At 43.0% G+C, this 14,686-nt stretch overlaps 1 protein-coding gene across 3 annotated transcripts in view; it reads left to right on the top strand.

The window, feature by feature from the left end:
- The window catches only part of DOT1L (DOT1 like histone lysine methyltransferase), a 79,493-nt gene that overhangs the window by 55,823 nt on the left and 8,984 nt on the right, over positions 1 to 14,686 (top strand). For all 3 annotated transcript variants that reach the window (XM_066635683.1, XM_066635682.1, XM_066635684.1), the window contains 8 exons: positions 288 to 413; positions 4,401 to 4,879; positions 6,465 to 6,588; positions 8,626 to 8,772; positions 9,432 to 9,561; positions 10,632 to 11,257; positions 12,314 to 12,519; positions 14,454 to 14,518. In XM_066635683.1, the coding sequence (XP_066491780.1) occupies positions 288 to 413; positions 4,401 to 4,879; positions 6,465 to 6,588; positions 8,626 to 8,772; positions 9,432 to 9,561; positions 10,632 to 11,257; positions 12,314 to 12,519; positions 14,454 to 14,518 (1,903 nt within the window). The remainder of the gene's footprint in view (positions 1 to 287; positions 414 to 4,400; positions 4,880 to 6,464; positions 6,589 to 8,625; positions 8,773 to 9,431; positions 9,562 to 10,631; positions 11,258 to 12,313; positions 12,520 to 14,453; positions 14,519 to 14,686) is intronic.

The raw sequence follows: 14,686 nt of genomic DNA, 5'->3' as shown, positions 1-14,686 counted from the left end.
TGCTCCTTTTTTTAGCAGGGGGAGAGTAACTGGCCCACCTCACCCCAGCACTGTCTGTTCTAGTGGCTGTCTGCTGGTATTCATTTGCATCTTTTTAGATTGTGAGCCCTTTTGGGACAGGGAGCCATTTAATTATTTGATTTTTCTCTGTAAACCGCTTTGTGAACTTTTAGTTGAAAAGCGGTATATAAATACTGTTAATAATAATAATAATAATAATTCTGTTTTTTAGAAAATCAAAACTGTAAAACGTTCCTGCTGTAAAACCTTTTCCCTCATTCTTTCAGCTAAAGGCCAGATGTGAAGAACTGAAGCTGGACTGGTCAACACTGTCACTGGAGAATCTGCTGAAAGAAAAGCAGGCACTGAAAAATCAGATTACCGAGAAACAAAAGCATTGCTTGGAATTGCAGGTGGGGTGTGGGAATTGCAGGTGGGATGTGGGTGTGGGACTGGGCTGAGTGACCTTAAAATCCCTTTTGGGACATCACTGCTAGTTTCCACCTGGATTCTCTTTTTTTGCCTGTAGGGATTTGAACTGGTCTCCTACACCACTGTGTGGTTCAGGGAGTATCAACTTGTCACCAGTCTTAGTCCTTTTTCTGGGATGGGGCTGGAGGCAATAAAGATACAAGACTTAGCACCTTTGCTTAGTGCACCTGTCAGTTGGGGGGGGGGGTGTCAAATGTTCTGTGAAACGTAGACTGCAACTGTGTAGGTTGTGATTTGCCCTTTAAAAAAATTATTATAAAAGTGTCTTTTTGTTAGCAAGGGCTGTTTGCTTGCCACCTCAGCTCTGTTGCAGTGGGAGCAGACTTGGCAAAGTTTCCCTTTGCCACTGTTGGAGCTGCAGATAACCCCAAACAGGAATACAGGCATACTTCTGTATTTGCAGGGTATAGGTCAGGGGTCGGCAACCTGCGGCTCTAGAGCCGCATGCGGCTCTTTCAGCTGTCTGCTGCGGCTCCTCCAGGTGAAAGTGGCAAAGGGGTTAACAGGAGGCACCTGTGTTGGGAGGGCAGGCTGCTTCCCTCTGCCCCATGAGCTCGCTGCCCTCCTCTCCCTTCGCTCCGTTGCCCCCACCTGCCCCGAATTTGTTTCCCTTTTCAATTTTGCCCGCTCTGCAGGCTTAAGTTCCCTGTTTTTCCCTTCCCCAACTCTCTAGCAGGCTCAGCCAATCAGCATCCAGCAAGCTCCTGGCTTTTTCTGTTGGAATGGCTCAGGGCCCTTCACTGGCTGATCACCAGCCAATCCTGAGCTGCCCTCCTCCTCAGCCATTGCAAGCCCTTGCAGCCCCCCTTTCCTTGAGCAGGTTCCCACTCAGTGCAAGGAGAGGCTTTTCCTCCACAGCAGAGGAGACATCCTGTGTGTCTACTCAGTAGTAATCTCCATTACAGCAGATGAAGCTTACTCCCAGGAAAGGGTGCCTGGGATGGCAGCCTTGAAGCCTGCTTAAGGCCAAGCACAAGGACAGGTGAGTGGGAGCCCATGCAGGTCTGTTCGAGAGTAAGCCCCGATGTAGTCCCTGGGCTACTCCCAGGAAGGTGTGCAGGGCTGTAGCCTCCTCCTGTGCAGGTCTACTCACAAGTAAGCCCTGCTGTAGTCAGTGAGGCTTCCTCCCAGGGAGGTGTGGAGGGTTGCAGCCTCAGCCCCCTCCTATGCAGGTCTACTCACAAGTAGTCAGTGAGGCTTCCTCCCAGGAAGGTGTGGAGAGGACTGCAACCTGAGAGCTCCAACTAACTTGTCTGCTCAGAAGTCCCATTGTAGCCAATGGGGCTTACTCCCAGGACAGTGTGGAGAGGGTTGCAGCCTGAGGGAGGGAGGGCAGGCAGGCAGGCAGGCAGGGCAGAAGCTGGCCTGTGGCTGCCCCCCCCCACCTTTCCCACCCAGCTCTGGCTTCTTTTCTTCCCTACCTCTGGAGTCTGTGTCCTTTTTTCCTTCCAGCAGGGTGCCTCTGGAAGGTGGGGGGAGTTCTTTAGTATCCATGTAAGATAAGCAGATGTCATAACTGCCATATATATTGGAATCCTGGAAGATCTGGTGAGGAGGTAGATGTGGTGTCAGCAGTGGCCCCTTTAAGGGTAAGGCCTGGGCATCCAGCAGAGTGTGCTGCACAGCTGCAGCCACTTGAAGGCAATAGGGCCCTCAGGGATATAACAGGCACCTGAGGAAGGGGGTGTGGGTTGTAGAAGGAGTGCAGGTTGCAGAGGAGGGGAGGACTGACTGACTGGGCTTATTGACTTTGACTTGGATACTCTGACTGATCTGACTTACTTTGGAATCTGATCTTGGACTGTGACTTGGCTTATTGACTTTGGACTCTGCCCTGGATACTCTGACTGACTTTGTGACTAATGGACTGCTGGAGACACTGGAGTTTGGTGTGTGGCTGCTGTGCCCAGGACCTGCTGAGGACCAAGGGGCTGCTGTAGTGGTGGGAGGCTGCTGGCAGGAGAGAGGACCTCTGCAGGTTGAACAGGCGAGCTACCCTGGAGGTGGGGTCCAGCAGGACTACAGGGCAGAACCAGGGTCATTTGTTGGGGGAAAGAAGGGGAGCTAATTTGCTTAAAGTGGGCATAATTCTCCAGGGAGAGAATGGTCTTGGAATCAGGCAAAACACCATAGAGGACCAGGCGTCTGAAAACACAGAACAAGAATGTATGACAAAACTAAACTAAAAGCTACAAGAGGGGGTTACATTATAAAAATGGGACCTATAAGAGCATAAAGGTAAAAAAAAAAAACTGTATATGCAGTATTATCTTCATTTTAGATGTCAAAAGGGTTTTGTGGCTCCTGAGGTTTTTTTTCCTCTGGAAAACAGGTCCAAATGGCTCTTTGAGTGTTTAAGGTTGCCGACCCCTGGTGTAGGTTCCTGCTGCTACCATGGATAGATAGCAGTGAACCTTACTTAACACCCCCCATCAATGCTTATGATTCACCTCTTTTTGTTTGGACTTTCCCAAAAGGAGCTTTTTCTTCCTTTTGATTTGGAACAGTAAGTAGACAGTGAGAATCTAGACTCATAGTTGCTAGGGGAACGCCCCAGGAGGCTACAGTGAGAATGCTAACAGGAAATGGATCCTGTTAGCCTTCTCACTGTTGCCCCCTGTAGTGTTCCTCTAAGAGCTATCAGTCTGGGTACTTGCTGTGTACTTCCAGTTCGAAGGAGAGAGGAAGAAAACTCCCTTTTGCAAAGTGATTGTAAATGAAGAGGCGAGTCATGAGTGAGATGGGGGAATTTAAACTGCAGACATGAAACTTGTGGATATGTGGCAATGTCTGTACTGGTGGCCAATCACTGTCTAGGCCTGCCCATTACTGTTCTCGCTTGCTGCAGGAACCAGGCAACGTTTCTCTTGTGCACACACCCACACTTGCTCCACACCCCCAGTATGGTTGGTCTGCCTGCTTTGGCTTTTGTGGAACTCCAGTTCTAATCTTCAGGTGTATGTGTGGGATTTTTGTGTTTTTGCTACCAGCAGACTTCAACATTTGTTTACGTGACAGTTTGTCTACCTCAGATAAGGGAAGCTTCTGTTGTCTTTGCTGTGTGTACCATGGAGTAGAGACATCGATCGGTCTGCAAAGAGGGGTAAAGCACCTGGTTTAGCTTTGGGAGCAAGGTGGCAGAATCAACCTAGGCATGGAGCAACCTCCTTTTGGCTGGCAACGGGACCAAATCTGCACGGAGGAGAAAACTCCAATCCGATTGACCATGGAGATCACACACTGGTGACACTGAGAGTAGACAACAGTAAAATGCTCTTCATGTGGCTGCCATTGACAACCATCTGAAATTTCCAGTCAGCACAAAACCTGACTGCATGTGTGGTAACTAGGGCTGGGTGGTTTGACTCTGTCAGACTGCAGCTTTTACAATAGCACTGGCTGTCATTCTGTTTCTGGGTGGAATTCAAGGTATTGGTATTGAATTTTAAAGTCCTTCAGGCCAAGATACATAAAGGGCCACTTTGCCATAAGGGACAGACAGCTTCTTGAGATCATATGGAAGGCCCCTCCTCTGGATGTAATCATTAGCTGAAGCTCATTTGGCAGCATCATGGAGAGAGAACCGTCTCCATAGTCAGGCCGGAGTTGTGGCATTCTGTCAATCTTAAACTGAGATCAGCAGTCTCGCTCTTGGTGTTCTATTGGAGCCTGAGGGCCCTGTTCCATTTTGCCTTTTCTGTTCTGTTAGAATACCTTATTGTTGGTCTGCAGCAGTTGTTTTTAATTGATACATTAATACTATATTTTGTTGTATTTTATATGCCGCCTTGGGGAATATCTTTTTTTAGAAGGGAATGGTAGGGTATAAATGTTTCTAAATAAAACTGTGTGTACAATAATTTTTACTGCATGTTCCTAATGTTCTGATTTTTCTTACCATTCTAAAGATTAGCATTGTGGAGCTTGAGAAGAGCCAAAGGCAACAGGAACTCCTGCAGCTGAAATCCTATATGCCGCCCGATGAATCTTTGCCAGCGCAGCCGCGCCATAAAAACCACCTGAGCCGTGAACCAGAGCCTGACAACAGCATGTTCCACTTGGAGCTGGAGTGCTCCAAGTTTCCTGTGCCCCATCTGAATGGCATGAGCCCTGAGCTGTCCATGAATGGCCACGCAACATCCTATGAGATCCACAATGCCCTCAGCAGACCTTCCTCCAAGCAGAGCACCCCCCAGTACGCGACATGTCACTTGGACCAAGAGATAGTCCCTTGCACCCCAAACCACAGCTGTAGGCAGAAGCCAGAGAAGGCTTCCAGTTTGCCAGATTACACCCGGTTTTCCCCAGCTAAGATTGCTCTCCGGAGGCATCTGAATCAGGATCACACTAGTGGTGGGAAAGCATCAGCTAATGAGAATCATCCAAGGTGAGAAAGAGAGGTAGTTTGTCAGCTCTGGTATGATAAATTCTGTGTCTTTTTCTCCCATTCCCTCCAGATTCTTCATGCAAAATGTGGCTATCAGTTTTCCTTTCTTAATTTTCAAAAAAGTTACAAAGGGTTTATTATCAGTACAGAATTTTTCTAGAAATCTGTTCAAGTGACTTCATTTTAGGATCTAAATTCTCTTCTGTTTATTGGAGGAATTGATTATTGATGTGATCAAGTGGAAAATGGCAAAGGATATAAGAGAATAAAGTAGGCCAGAACTTTTCTTCACCCAGTTTTTAATTTTTTTCCAGAAATATCCTTGCCAAATTACATTCTCACCAGATGTGACTAAAAATCACTTTTGGGATTTTTAACATTCAACCTTGGTGAAAACTTTCTATGTTAATTTGATGCTCCACTTGCAAAAACACATGCACTTCAGAAAACAATAGCCCATATTATACTTATGGTTCACCCAAGGCATGGCCAGACTTTTTGAGCATCTTTGTCTCACCATGTGGATTGAGAGTATGCTGTGTGGTACTCAAGACTGTCTGCAGCTGTGCAATATTATAAGCAGAAAATCAGTAATGGTGGACAAGTTATTACTCAGGAAAGCTTGTCTCCAGCTGTTGATCTTCCAAATGAGGAAGCTTATGGTTATCCAGAATACAGTTTGAAAATCACTCTACTGTTTTTAGTGGCTTGAGTGACTTTCAGAGAGGACCAGACTGATTCATAAAGAAGTTCATTAAGGACTGTTTGGCATGTTGGTGATTTAGAGCAGTGGTTCTCAAACGTTTTAGCCCTGGGATCCACTTGTTAGAATGACAGTTTGTCAGGACCCACCAGAAGTGATGTCATTAACCTGGAAATAATGTCATGGTTGGAAATGAATCATCAAATAGGAAAATTTTTAACACACCCCACAGGACAAAATCAAATCAATCAAGTAAATTAAAAGTTTATATCATAAGTGTAAGTTTAAAAATTAGAACCCTCCTAACCCTCCCAAGCAATTGCTGATCCAATTACAAAAATTCCCCAAACATGCCAAAGGCTGCAATCCTATCCATACTTACCTAGGAGTAAGCTCTAGACTAACATTGTTAAAAGCATATATATAGTGGCCTTTTAAAAGTTCAAATCTGTAACATTTCCCCAAGTGCAGTCACATACCATGGTAGCATCAAGTCCAATGTATTAAAATAAAATACACTTTGAAATGAATGGGAACCCACCTGAAATTAGCTTGTAACCCACCTAGTGGGTTCTGACCCACAGTTTGAGAAACACTGATTTAGAGTCACTGAATATCACTTGCTGTGGAGGAAATAAGGGAAGAAGGGCTGTTGCATTCCTGTCCTGCTTGTGGGCTTCCTAGAGGCATCTAACTGACCACTGTGAGAAACAGGATGCTGGAACAGATGAACTTTTGGTCTGATCAGAGGACTCCTCTTAAGTTATGCGCTGGAAGAAAACATCTGCACTTGGATTCAGATACGTGTTGAGATGTGCACTTTTTGTTTCTTTCCATAGACAGAAGAAACCTTAAGTCTGCAACCTTTCTTTTTTGTTTCAGGAATGAGCATATAAAAGAGAATGGCATTACATTTTCGAGTCCTATTATATCGAATGGCATAAAAATGAGTCCTCAGGAACCCCGGCCCTCTTCGCCAGCAGCCTTGCCAGTTGCTAATGAGAAGGTAAGGAAGCCGTTGCCCCAGGACCTTCTGGACACAGTTTGTTACCCATGTGGCGATTACTCATTGTTGACTTGTGGGGCAAGTTGACTCTGTTGGTTTTTGGAAGTGATGCAACAGACAAGTTCAGATAGGAGAAAACAGGTGGCACTGCGAATGAGGAAAATGATTGAAGGCAGCTGTAAACTCACAACAAATGTACAGACAAGACAACTGCTAGGGCAGCAGTTTTCTCTTTCTAGAGGTGTTCCCAGCATATTTTAATAAAATTGTTGTTTAACTCTGGTAGAGGTTGCTGCAGTGCAATTTTTGAGCTATTTTAAAGGAGTTAAATATTTCCATGATAAAGATTTTTATCAAAATATATTGGGAGCACCAGTAAGAGAGAGAGAGAGAGAGCCAGTCTTAGCAGCTGCCATCTTTGTGCTTCAAACTTTTTAACTGCGACTCAAAAAAATCTGCTGAATTCAAACCATGGAAAGGGTGAAGTGTGACAGTTCATTTTTTGCATCTGATCTCCTAACTGTGTTTAGGAAGTTGGTGTAATATCCTCAATAGACCCTTGGATGTATCTTTCCCTGGAGAAGGAAAGAAGGGGAGCAGTAATAGTGCTAGAATGAAGGGAAAGGAGCAGTGCTCCCTGTAAGGGGTCTGTTCCACTCTGTGGGCCCCTTCTATTTCTGCATGACAACAAGACTGTGTTGTACTGCTGTCTCCAGATGACTGGAGATTGTGTCACGCATCATTGCTGAACTGTTTGGATTGCTGAACTCCAAGCTACACAGCCACGTAGGAACAAAGAGGAGTCTTTGGAGTTGTGCTAAAAATAACCGAAAAGATGTATTGATTTGATGCATTTTGCAACTTGAGACTTCCTCCTTCAGCAGTCACGGGTTCGGTTCTATCAAACAATAATGGAAGCAGTTTTTACTTAGAGTAATTTTTCAGTTGCTTCCAAACAAGTTTTAATACTTGAAACAAGGTGAGCCAATACATTTGAAATCTTTTCACTGATCTCTTCTTAGTGTGGATTGATGCCACCCCTCTTGGTTCTGTTCTCTCACTAGTAGTATATAGTCCAGGAAATGTGTACTAGAGCAGTGCTTCCCAAACTGTGGATAGGGACCCACCAATGGGTCATGAGCCAGTTTTTGGTATGTCATGAAATGTTTTTGAAATATTAAAAAAAATAACTTTGCCAGCACCCTTGCCCAGTTGCCAAAGAAAAATAGTTAGCTGGTATGAGGTAATTTGCATACCCAAATTAAAATGTCACATTTTCCAATTTTCTCTAGTAACTGGGGTGCCATAGATCACATGTGAACCCAGTTTCATCCTTTTGTCCTGGAAGACCCTAACTGGGTTTCTTTCTTGCCAGTTCAGCTTTCTGGGTACCCTGGAATGACTGTAAAGATTTGGGGAAACATTCCTTGAACTTCATTTCTACGGAGATTCAAGCAGATACCTATACACTCATACTATATGTAAGGTCTCTAGAAGCCTCGGAAGCACAAAACCCAATTATTCATTAATCATTTATTATAAATAAATAAAATACTCCTTCCTTAAATTATTAATACATTATTAAGAGCAATATTTTATGTATTAATAAATTATTGGTTATTAATAAATAAAATATTTCTATATTTTTTGTCTGTTGGGTCATGATTAATAGTGGGTCCCGATGCTATAAAGTTTGGGTAGCACTGCACTAATAATAAATAGTACTACTAAGTGCACATGCCTGGTCTCTCCAGATGGAGGAAGTGTATGCCATGGTTATGCTGACTCATGAGAACAAGTGTGTGTGTGTGTGTGTGTGTGTGTGTGTGTTGGCTGCCTGATGCAATTGACCATGTCTGCAATGTGCCTTACATGTAACTTAGTCACAGTCTGGCATCCTTGTGTCAGGGGAGAAACTTTTGCAACTCTGAGGCATCCACTGGCATTTCAAGTGCTTGCACTTCCAGCCATGGCCGGGAAGTACTGGCTAAAGATGTGGGCTGCATTTTGGCATTTGTCTGCTTTGTGTGTTTGCAGGCTTTGAGAGAGAGGACGTCCACGAATAACGGGGAGACGATCACCAGCCTTCCCATCAGTATTCCCCTCAGCACAGTACAGCCTAATAAGCTCCCTGTTAGTATCCCCTTGGCCAGCGTAGTCCTACCTAGCCGTGTTGAGAAGGTGGTGAGTAAGGGTGCCTTGCTGTATTTTTTCTATAGCCTGCTATGTCCTAACTGGAGATAAACCATATTACGCCCTACGGTATATTTTAACTGTGCTTGTGGGGCTTTCCAAACATTCACCCTGCATGGGTAGCTCTGACCCTCTGTCTCTTCCTGAAACATTTGTTTTCTCTTGAGGGATCCAATGCATGGCACAAATTCCTGAGAATTTCTACTCTCCTTAAAAGCATGTTTCTAATTCTCACAAATTCTAGTTAGTATTCTTCCTACCTTTGTTTTAACATTCAACATAGTAAAGTGTTGTGTTTGGAGGCTGAAAGCCCAGGTTTTCATCCTTTTTCAGCTGTTACCACTGAGAAGCTTTGGACTAGTTGCTGGGTTTCATTTTGTTAGCCTATCCTGTGTCAGAGTGGTTTGTTTGAATACGAGAGCATAGTTTGTATGATGTATAAAGTATTATAACCCAGTGGGGATGAGTCATGCAAAGGGCACTTTCTCTTCCTAGTGGCAGGTTGAAATGGCTCCTTCTGACACAATAAAGGTCCCTTGAATAAATGTGTGCTCTCTGACCCCATCAAACTAACCTTTTGTGGTTAATACCTATCAGTAGTGTAACCTTTTATGTGAACAGCAATCAAAGCTTTACTCTCCTTCTTCTAGAGAAGCACACCTAGCCCTGTCTACCAGAACCGTGACTCCTTTCCAACACTTGAAAAACAACTTGGTGCTAGTTCTCATAGCAGCATTAGTAATGCTGCTAGCAACAAGCCACTGACTTTGGCTACCTCAGGTGAGTTTCTCCATTTTTTCTCTTGTTTGGTTTTGAGCCTTCTGGCCATTCGGAAATGAAAAACGATGGACAGTTTAGAAATTGCTGTGAGGATGAATTGGCACTCCTGAGCTCTGTGGAGGAAGATTGGGAATTCAGGTGTAATAAATACATTTTGTTTATGAACATGTGACCAGAGTCACTGTTTGTAATTCTTTCAGCCAGGGAATCATACCAAACTTGAAACAGTTCAGAAAGGTTTTTTCTCAGTGAACCAGAAGAGTACCCATCTCTTGAATACTTTGCACATAAGCTGGAACCACGGAGTGGTCACCAGTTGAAAATAAGTGGTTTGGGCACTTCTGTATGATTTATGTTTTTTTTAATCCTATCCTGTTTACTTTTTAAAATGGTTTTTAAACCTTTCTTTACATAAAATGTTCATTGTATAGAATTGCACTGCAAGCAAGAGCTTGATATTTTGCATGATGTAGATCTGAATCATTTCTTCAACTTCATGTCTAAACTTAGAAGTTAAATACTGATGAACCAGAACAAAACCCAAACGTTTAGTGGTTCACCGCCCTCCAGTCCTCACAGAAGCCAATTGGAGAACATTTCATTAATTGAGATTTCTGCCCCTTCTGTAAGCCTTTACATGTGCAGCATAAGTGGTGATGTCCAGGAGATAAGTACATGAACGACTGCAAGATAATTGACAAAGGTGTTTTCCCCACAATTTGTCCTTTACAAAGAAAAGCACTATTTCACAAGTTCATAAGGGAGTAATAAAGTTAAATTTTAAGAATCTACATTTTTAAATTGAGTTTATTTTAGATCACATTATTTTTAAAAGAGAAGCTTGTGGTTGCAACTAAAAAATAACATTCAATCTCCCTTGATTACTGAATCATGCTGATTCACATTGTGTTCATTTTGTATGAATATTTTGGTTTTTTGCTGCTTTATTTGGCCTATGTTTGTAAATAATAGCCATTGGCTGCCTTTTCGATCCCAATAGGGATGGAAAGCTATGTTAGAAACATTTTTTAATAAAAATAAATCATAGATGTTCTTACCCTTTTGTCCAGGTTTTTCTTACTTGTCTGGCTCTACATCAGTTAATGGGACTCTTTCAAGCAGCCCTGCCCAGCTTAACCATGGCCTTGACCACACAACTCTGGAGGATGTGTCCAGTTCGGGAAGCATGTTCAATTCGGTGGGGTCTCGGAGCTCCACTCCACAGCAGCCCTCATTGCTTCTAATGCCGTCACGAAATTCTGGTGAAAACTCCCCTGCCCATCAGCATTCTGCCAGCCCCAGGTTGAATGGGATCTCCCAAGGCGTGGGTGGAGTTCTGCAGTATGTGGACTCTCAAAAACTGTTTGTTGAGGGAACCAGGAGTGATATGCAACCAGACCTGGCTTACTCTGATCCAGAAAGTGAGAATAAGCGGAGGATTATCTTCACCATCTCTCCTGCCACAGGGACGATCAAGCATTCTCCATCCAACAAGCACAGCCCTTTAACTGCAAGCATCCGGATGGAGTGTGGCCCAGCATATGGGCAGGATGGGAAGAAACGTGGCCGGAGGAAGCGGTCCTCAACAGGGATGCCAAGTGTGAACTCTGGGGTGTCGCCAAAGCGCAAGTCATTGCCGACAGTGGCAGGTCTTTTTGCTCAACCTTCAGGGTCTCCCCTTAATATCAACTCAATGGTGAGGTTTGAAAATTTTAGTTCAGAGTGGATTGATTTTAAATTGGCCAAAGGGTGGAAAAGGCTAATGAAATCATTTATTTAATCATAAAATTCCCACTTTTTATTAGGGAGTATCGAAATAATAAGAGAGATGAAAGGCCTAGGATTTAACCCCACTGCTCTTGTAAAATCTTGCTATGGATTCTCTTACTGTGTGATTTGGGGGGGGGGTAGAGAATAGGCTTGTATTGGCTTTGTTATTCTGAGAAAAAGAATTGTGACTGAATCTTATTGAAATTAGTAGGATTTAATTTAATTGTGACTTTCTCATTGATTTCAGTGAGACTTAAAAAGGAGTCTCTTGGGATGCAACCCATAATTTGTTGTGATTATCATTTCCTTGAGTATCTCATTACTGGTTATTGTAAATGTGAAAACATTTAAGGCTGAAGCAGTCTTTACATAACGTCAGAGGGTGCACTATAAACTGAGTGTGTATATTTATATGGTTCAAAGACTAAAAGTTTTATAACTAATAGTCATTGGTAGACCTTCATAAGAACCCCCCTGCTGGATGAGTCCAAAGGGTCAATTCAGTCCAGTATTTCGTTCCTTTCAGATACCGACCAGATATATTTGGGAAACCCATGAGTATGAAGGCAACAGCTTTCACCTTCTGCTCTCATTTTTGTCTCCACTTAGCTGCCTACCAGCCATATCTCCAATAGCCATTGACAGGCCTATCTTTTTCCTTACATTTGGTTCCTGGAGTCTAGGCATAGACTTGCCCTAAGCGTGAATCTTACTTGGTGGCATTGACATATACAGGGTGACCATAATGAACCAGGTTATATGTGTGGCAAAATATACTCCCAGCCTCCCATGGCCATTGTCTGGAGAACAGTGTATTGCTGTTCTCCTCTGTTCCTAACAATACAGCAGTTAGCCACATTGTCTTATACAAAATTCTTGTATTAAAAACAAAATTAACTCAACCCTACCCTTCCTAACAATGCCAGCTGCTTCTCCTTCTTCCCCACCTTAATGGTTTTTTTTTTCTGTCTATCTTCCTTAGGTCAGTAACATTAACCAGCCTTTAGAGATAACAGCTATTTCTTCCCCTGAAAACTCCCTGAAGAACTCTCCTGTTCCATACCAGGACAATGACCAGCCTCCAGTGCTGAAGAAGGAGAAACCCCTTGTACAGACCAATGGTATCCATTACTCGCCACTGACTTCTGATGAGGAGCAGGGCTCTGAGGATGACCGCAACAGCACCAGGTAAACTCAATAATAATAGTAATAGTAATAGTAATAGTAATAGTAATAGTAATAGTACAGGTATTTATATACTGCCTTTCTTGGTCGTCAGATTTCTCCTCAGACTTTAATTCAAGGCGGTTTACATAGGCAGGCTGTTTAAATCCCCGTAGGGATTTTTACAATTAAAGAAAGGTTCTGTCTTTCAAGAACCACACAACATTTCAGATGGAACTTTTGCAGTCTGTTATCACTTTCTGACCTCCTCGCACACAGGCTGACAAGCAGCTGCTTCCGAAGAGCAGGTGGAGGAATAACTCAGCTCAGCTTGTCAGCTGCTTCAAGGTCTCGCTGTTCATGGTGCCGGTGGCTTCGAACTGGCGACCTTCAGATGTTATCTTCAGGCAGTTGGAGGCTCAACCCTCTAGACCAGACCTCCTGCTCTCAAGCGACATTGTGCCATCTCATGCTTTTTTCTTGCATTAGGGCTGCTTTACATGACCGCATCCCATGCCTTCTTCCCCAAAATGTTTAAGATCAGGAGTAGAACGGCAATGTTTAAACAATATAATCAATTAGCTTGATTAAAAACAACTTCATAGATTAAAAAGATGTTCTTGATTAATTGAAAAACTTAAAAGGAATTAAAACAAATATTTTAAAAATTGAAAATGTTGCCCCTTGGAAGATATTCCCACTTTTTTCTCTTATAGGAGAGAATGTCCCTTATGAAGTGCTGGTAGCGCACACACTCATGCATTTTTCAAAAGCAGAGAGTCTCCTTTTTTGCCTCAGGAAGATTATTTTAAGCTTATGAAAACTTAAATGATGATTTTATTGTTCTGGTGTTCATATATTGTCTCTCTCATATACTCAAGGTGGTTTACATAGGCAATGAACATAAACTCCATTTTCCAATGGGATTTATAGAAGTATTATTCCATTACAAAATCTCATAGAACCTCCATTTCTCCAGATGTTTCCCTTCATAGTCAGTAATCATCTTGGCTGCTGGCTCTTGTACTTTCCAAGCTCTTGCAGGCAGCTGCACCAAACTTCAGACCAGTTTTTCATGGATGTTATCTGTTTTTTGCCAGCTGACTCCTCCACACTCCACTCCTCCACAGAGAAACACCAGTGGCCCCTCAGTCTCCCAATGTTTTGGTCTCCTATCTGACACTGATCCTGTTTAGCTTTTTCAGGCAAGGTGATTGCTCAACTTCCAGTGCACACTTCCTGCCTGAGAATACATTTTATACTTGTATTTTTAAAACAGACTACATTTCAGCAAGGCCGTCAAAGCAGTGTACTGTACAGTCATGCTGAAAATGCAATTAAAATAACACAATACATGATAGAAGCATTGAAAACAGCAGCACATAAACTGCCATACAGTAAGTGAAAATTTTTCAGTAAGGCTGAATTCAGATGAGATTTATAAATGGCTTGGGACTTTAGTATCTAAGGTCTCCCTTCTCCCACCTGCATGTCATGGTTATATTCTGAGGTCGCTTTTCAGAGTTCTCCTGCTGTCAGAAGTTGGATGTGTGGTGACTAGAGTTGGGGCCTTCTTGGTTGTGGCATCCCATACCTAGAATACAAGGTTCAGCGAGGTCCGCCTAATGTCAAATTTGTCCTTTTGGAGCAAAGCAAAGACCTTATTTGCTCAAGCCTTCCAGTATTAATTAGCTGTTTTAATTGTTTCTTACCCTTGCATTTGGTGTGTATTGTTTTTATGCTGGATTTCTAATACTGCATTGTTTGCCACTCTGCAAGTCTTCTAGCTGAAGTGGCATATACTTTCTAAAAATAAATAATCAGACTGTATTCCTATTTAGCAGAGAAAACCTCACTTTGTGTTTCTTTGTTGTATGTGCTTTGGGGTGACCAAAAGAGGTGTATTTAATTATGAGATAATAGAACTTAATCCCCATTTCCCCTCTTTTTGTTCCTAGAATTGAGAGGAAAATTGCAACGATATCACTGGAAAGCAAATCTCCACAAAAACCAATGGAGAATAGTAAGTGTGACAGCATTGACTTTTTGGTGTTAATGTCAACATGGCAGTCAGTTTGGCCGGTTGGAGCAACTTGGTGGGGAGCCTTCTGTTCTTACAGCGTGATCTGTCAGGGGTTGACAAAATGGAACCCTTTAGTGATGGTGTCCATACTGAGAAGGAAGATGTTTG

Source organism: Tiliqua scincoides, chromosome 8 (genome assembly GCF_035046505.1).
Source record: "Tiliqua scincoides isolate rTilSci1 chromosome 8, rTilSci1.hap2, whole genome shotgun sequence".
NCBI lineage: Eukaryota > Metazoa > Chordata > Lepidosauria > Squamata > Scincidae > Tiliqua > Tiliqua scincoides.
Note: the sequence above shows the minus strand (reverse complement) of the source record. Positions and strands in the feature narration are given on the sequence as shown.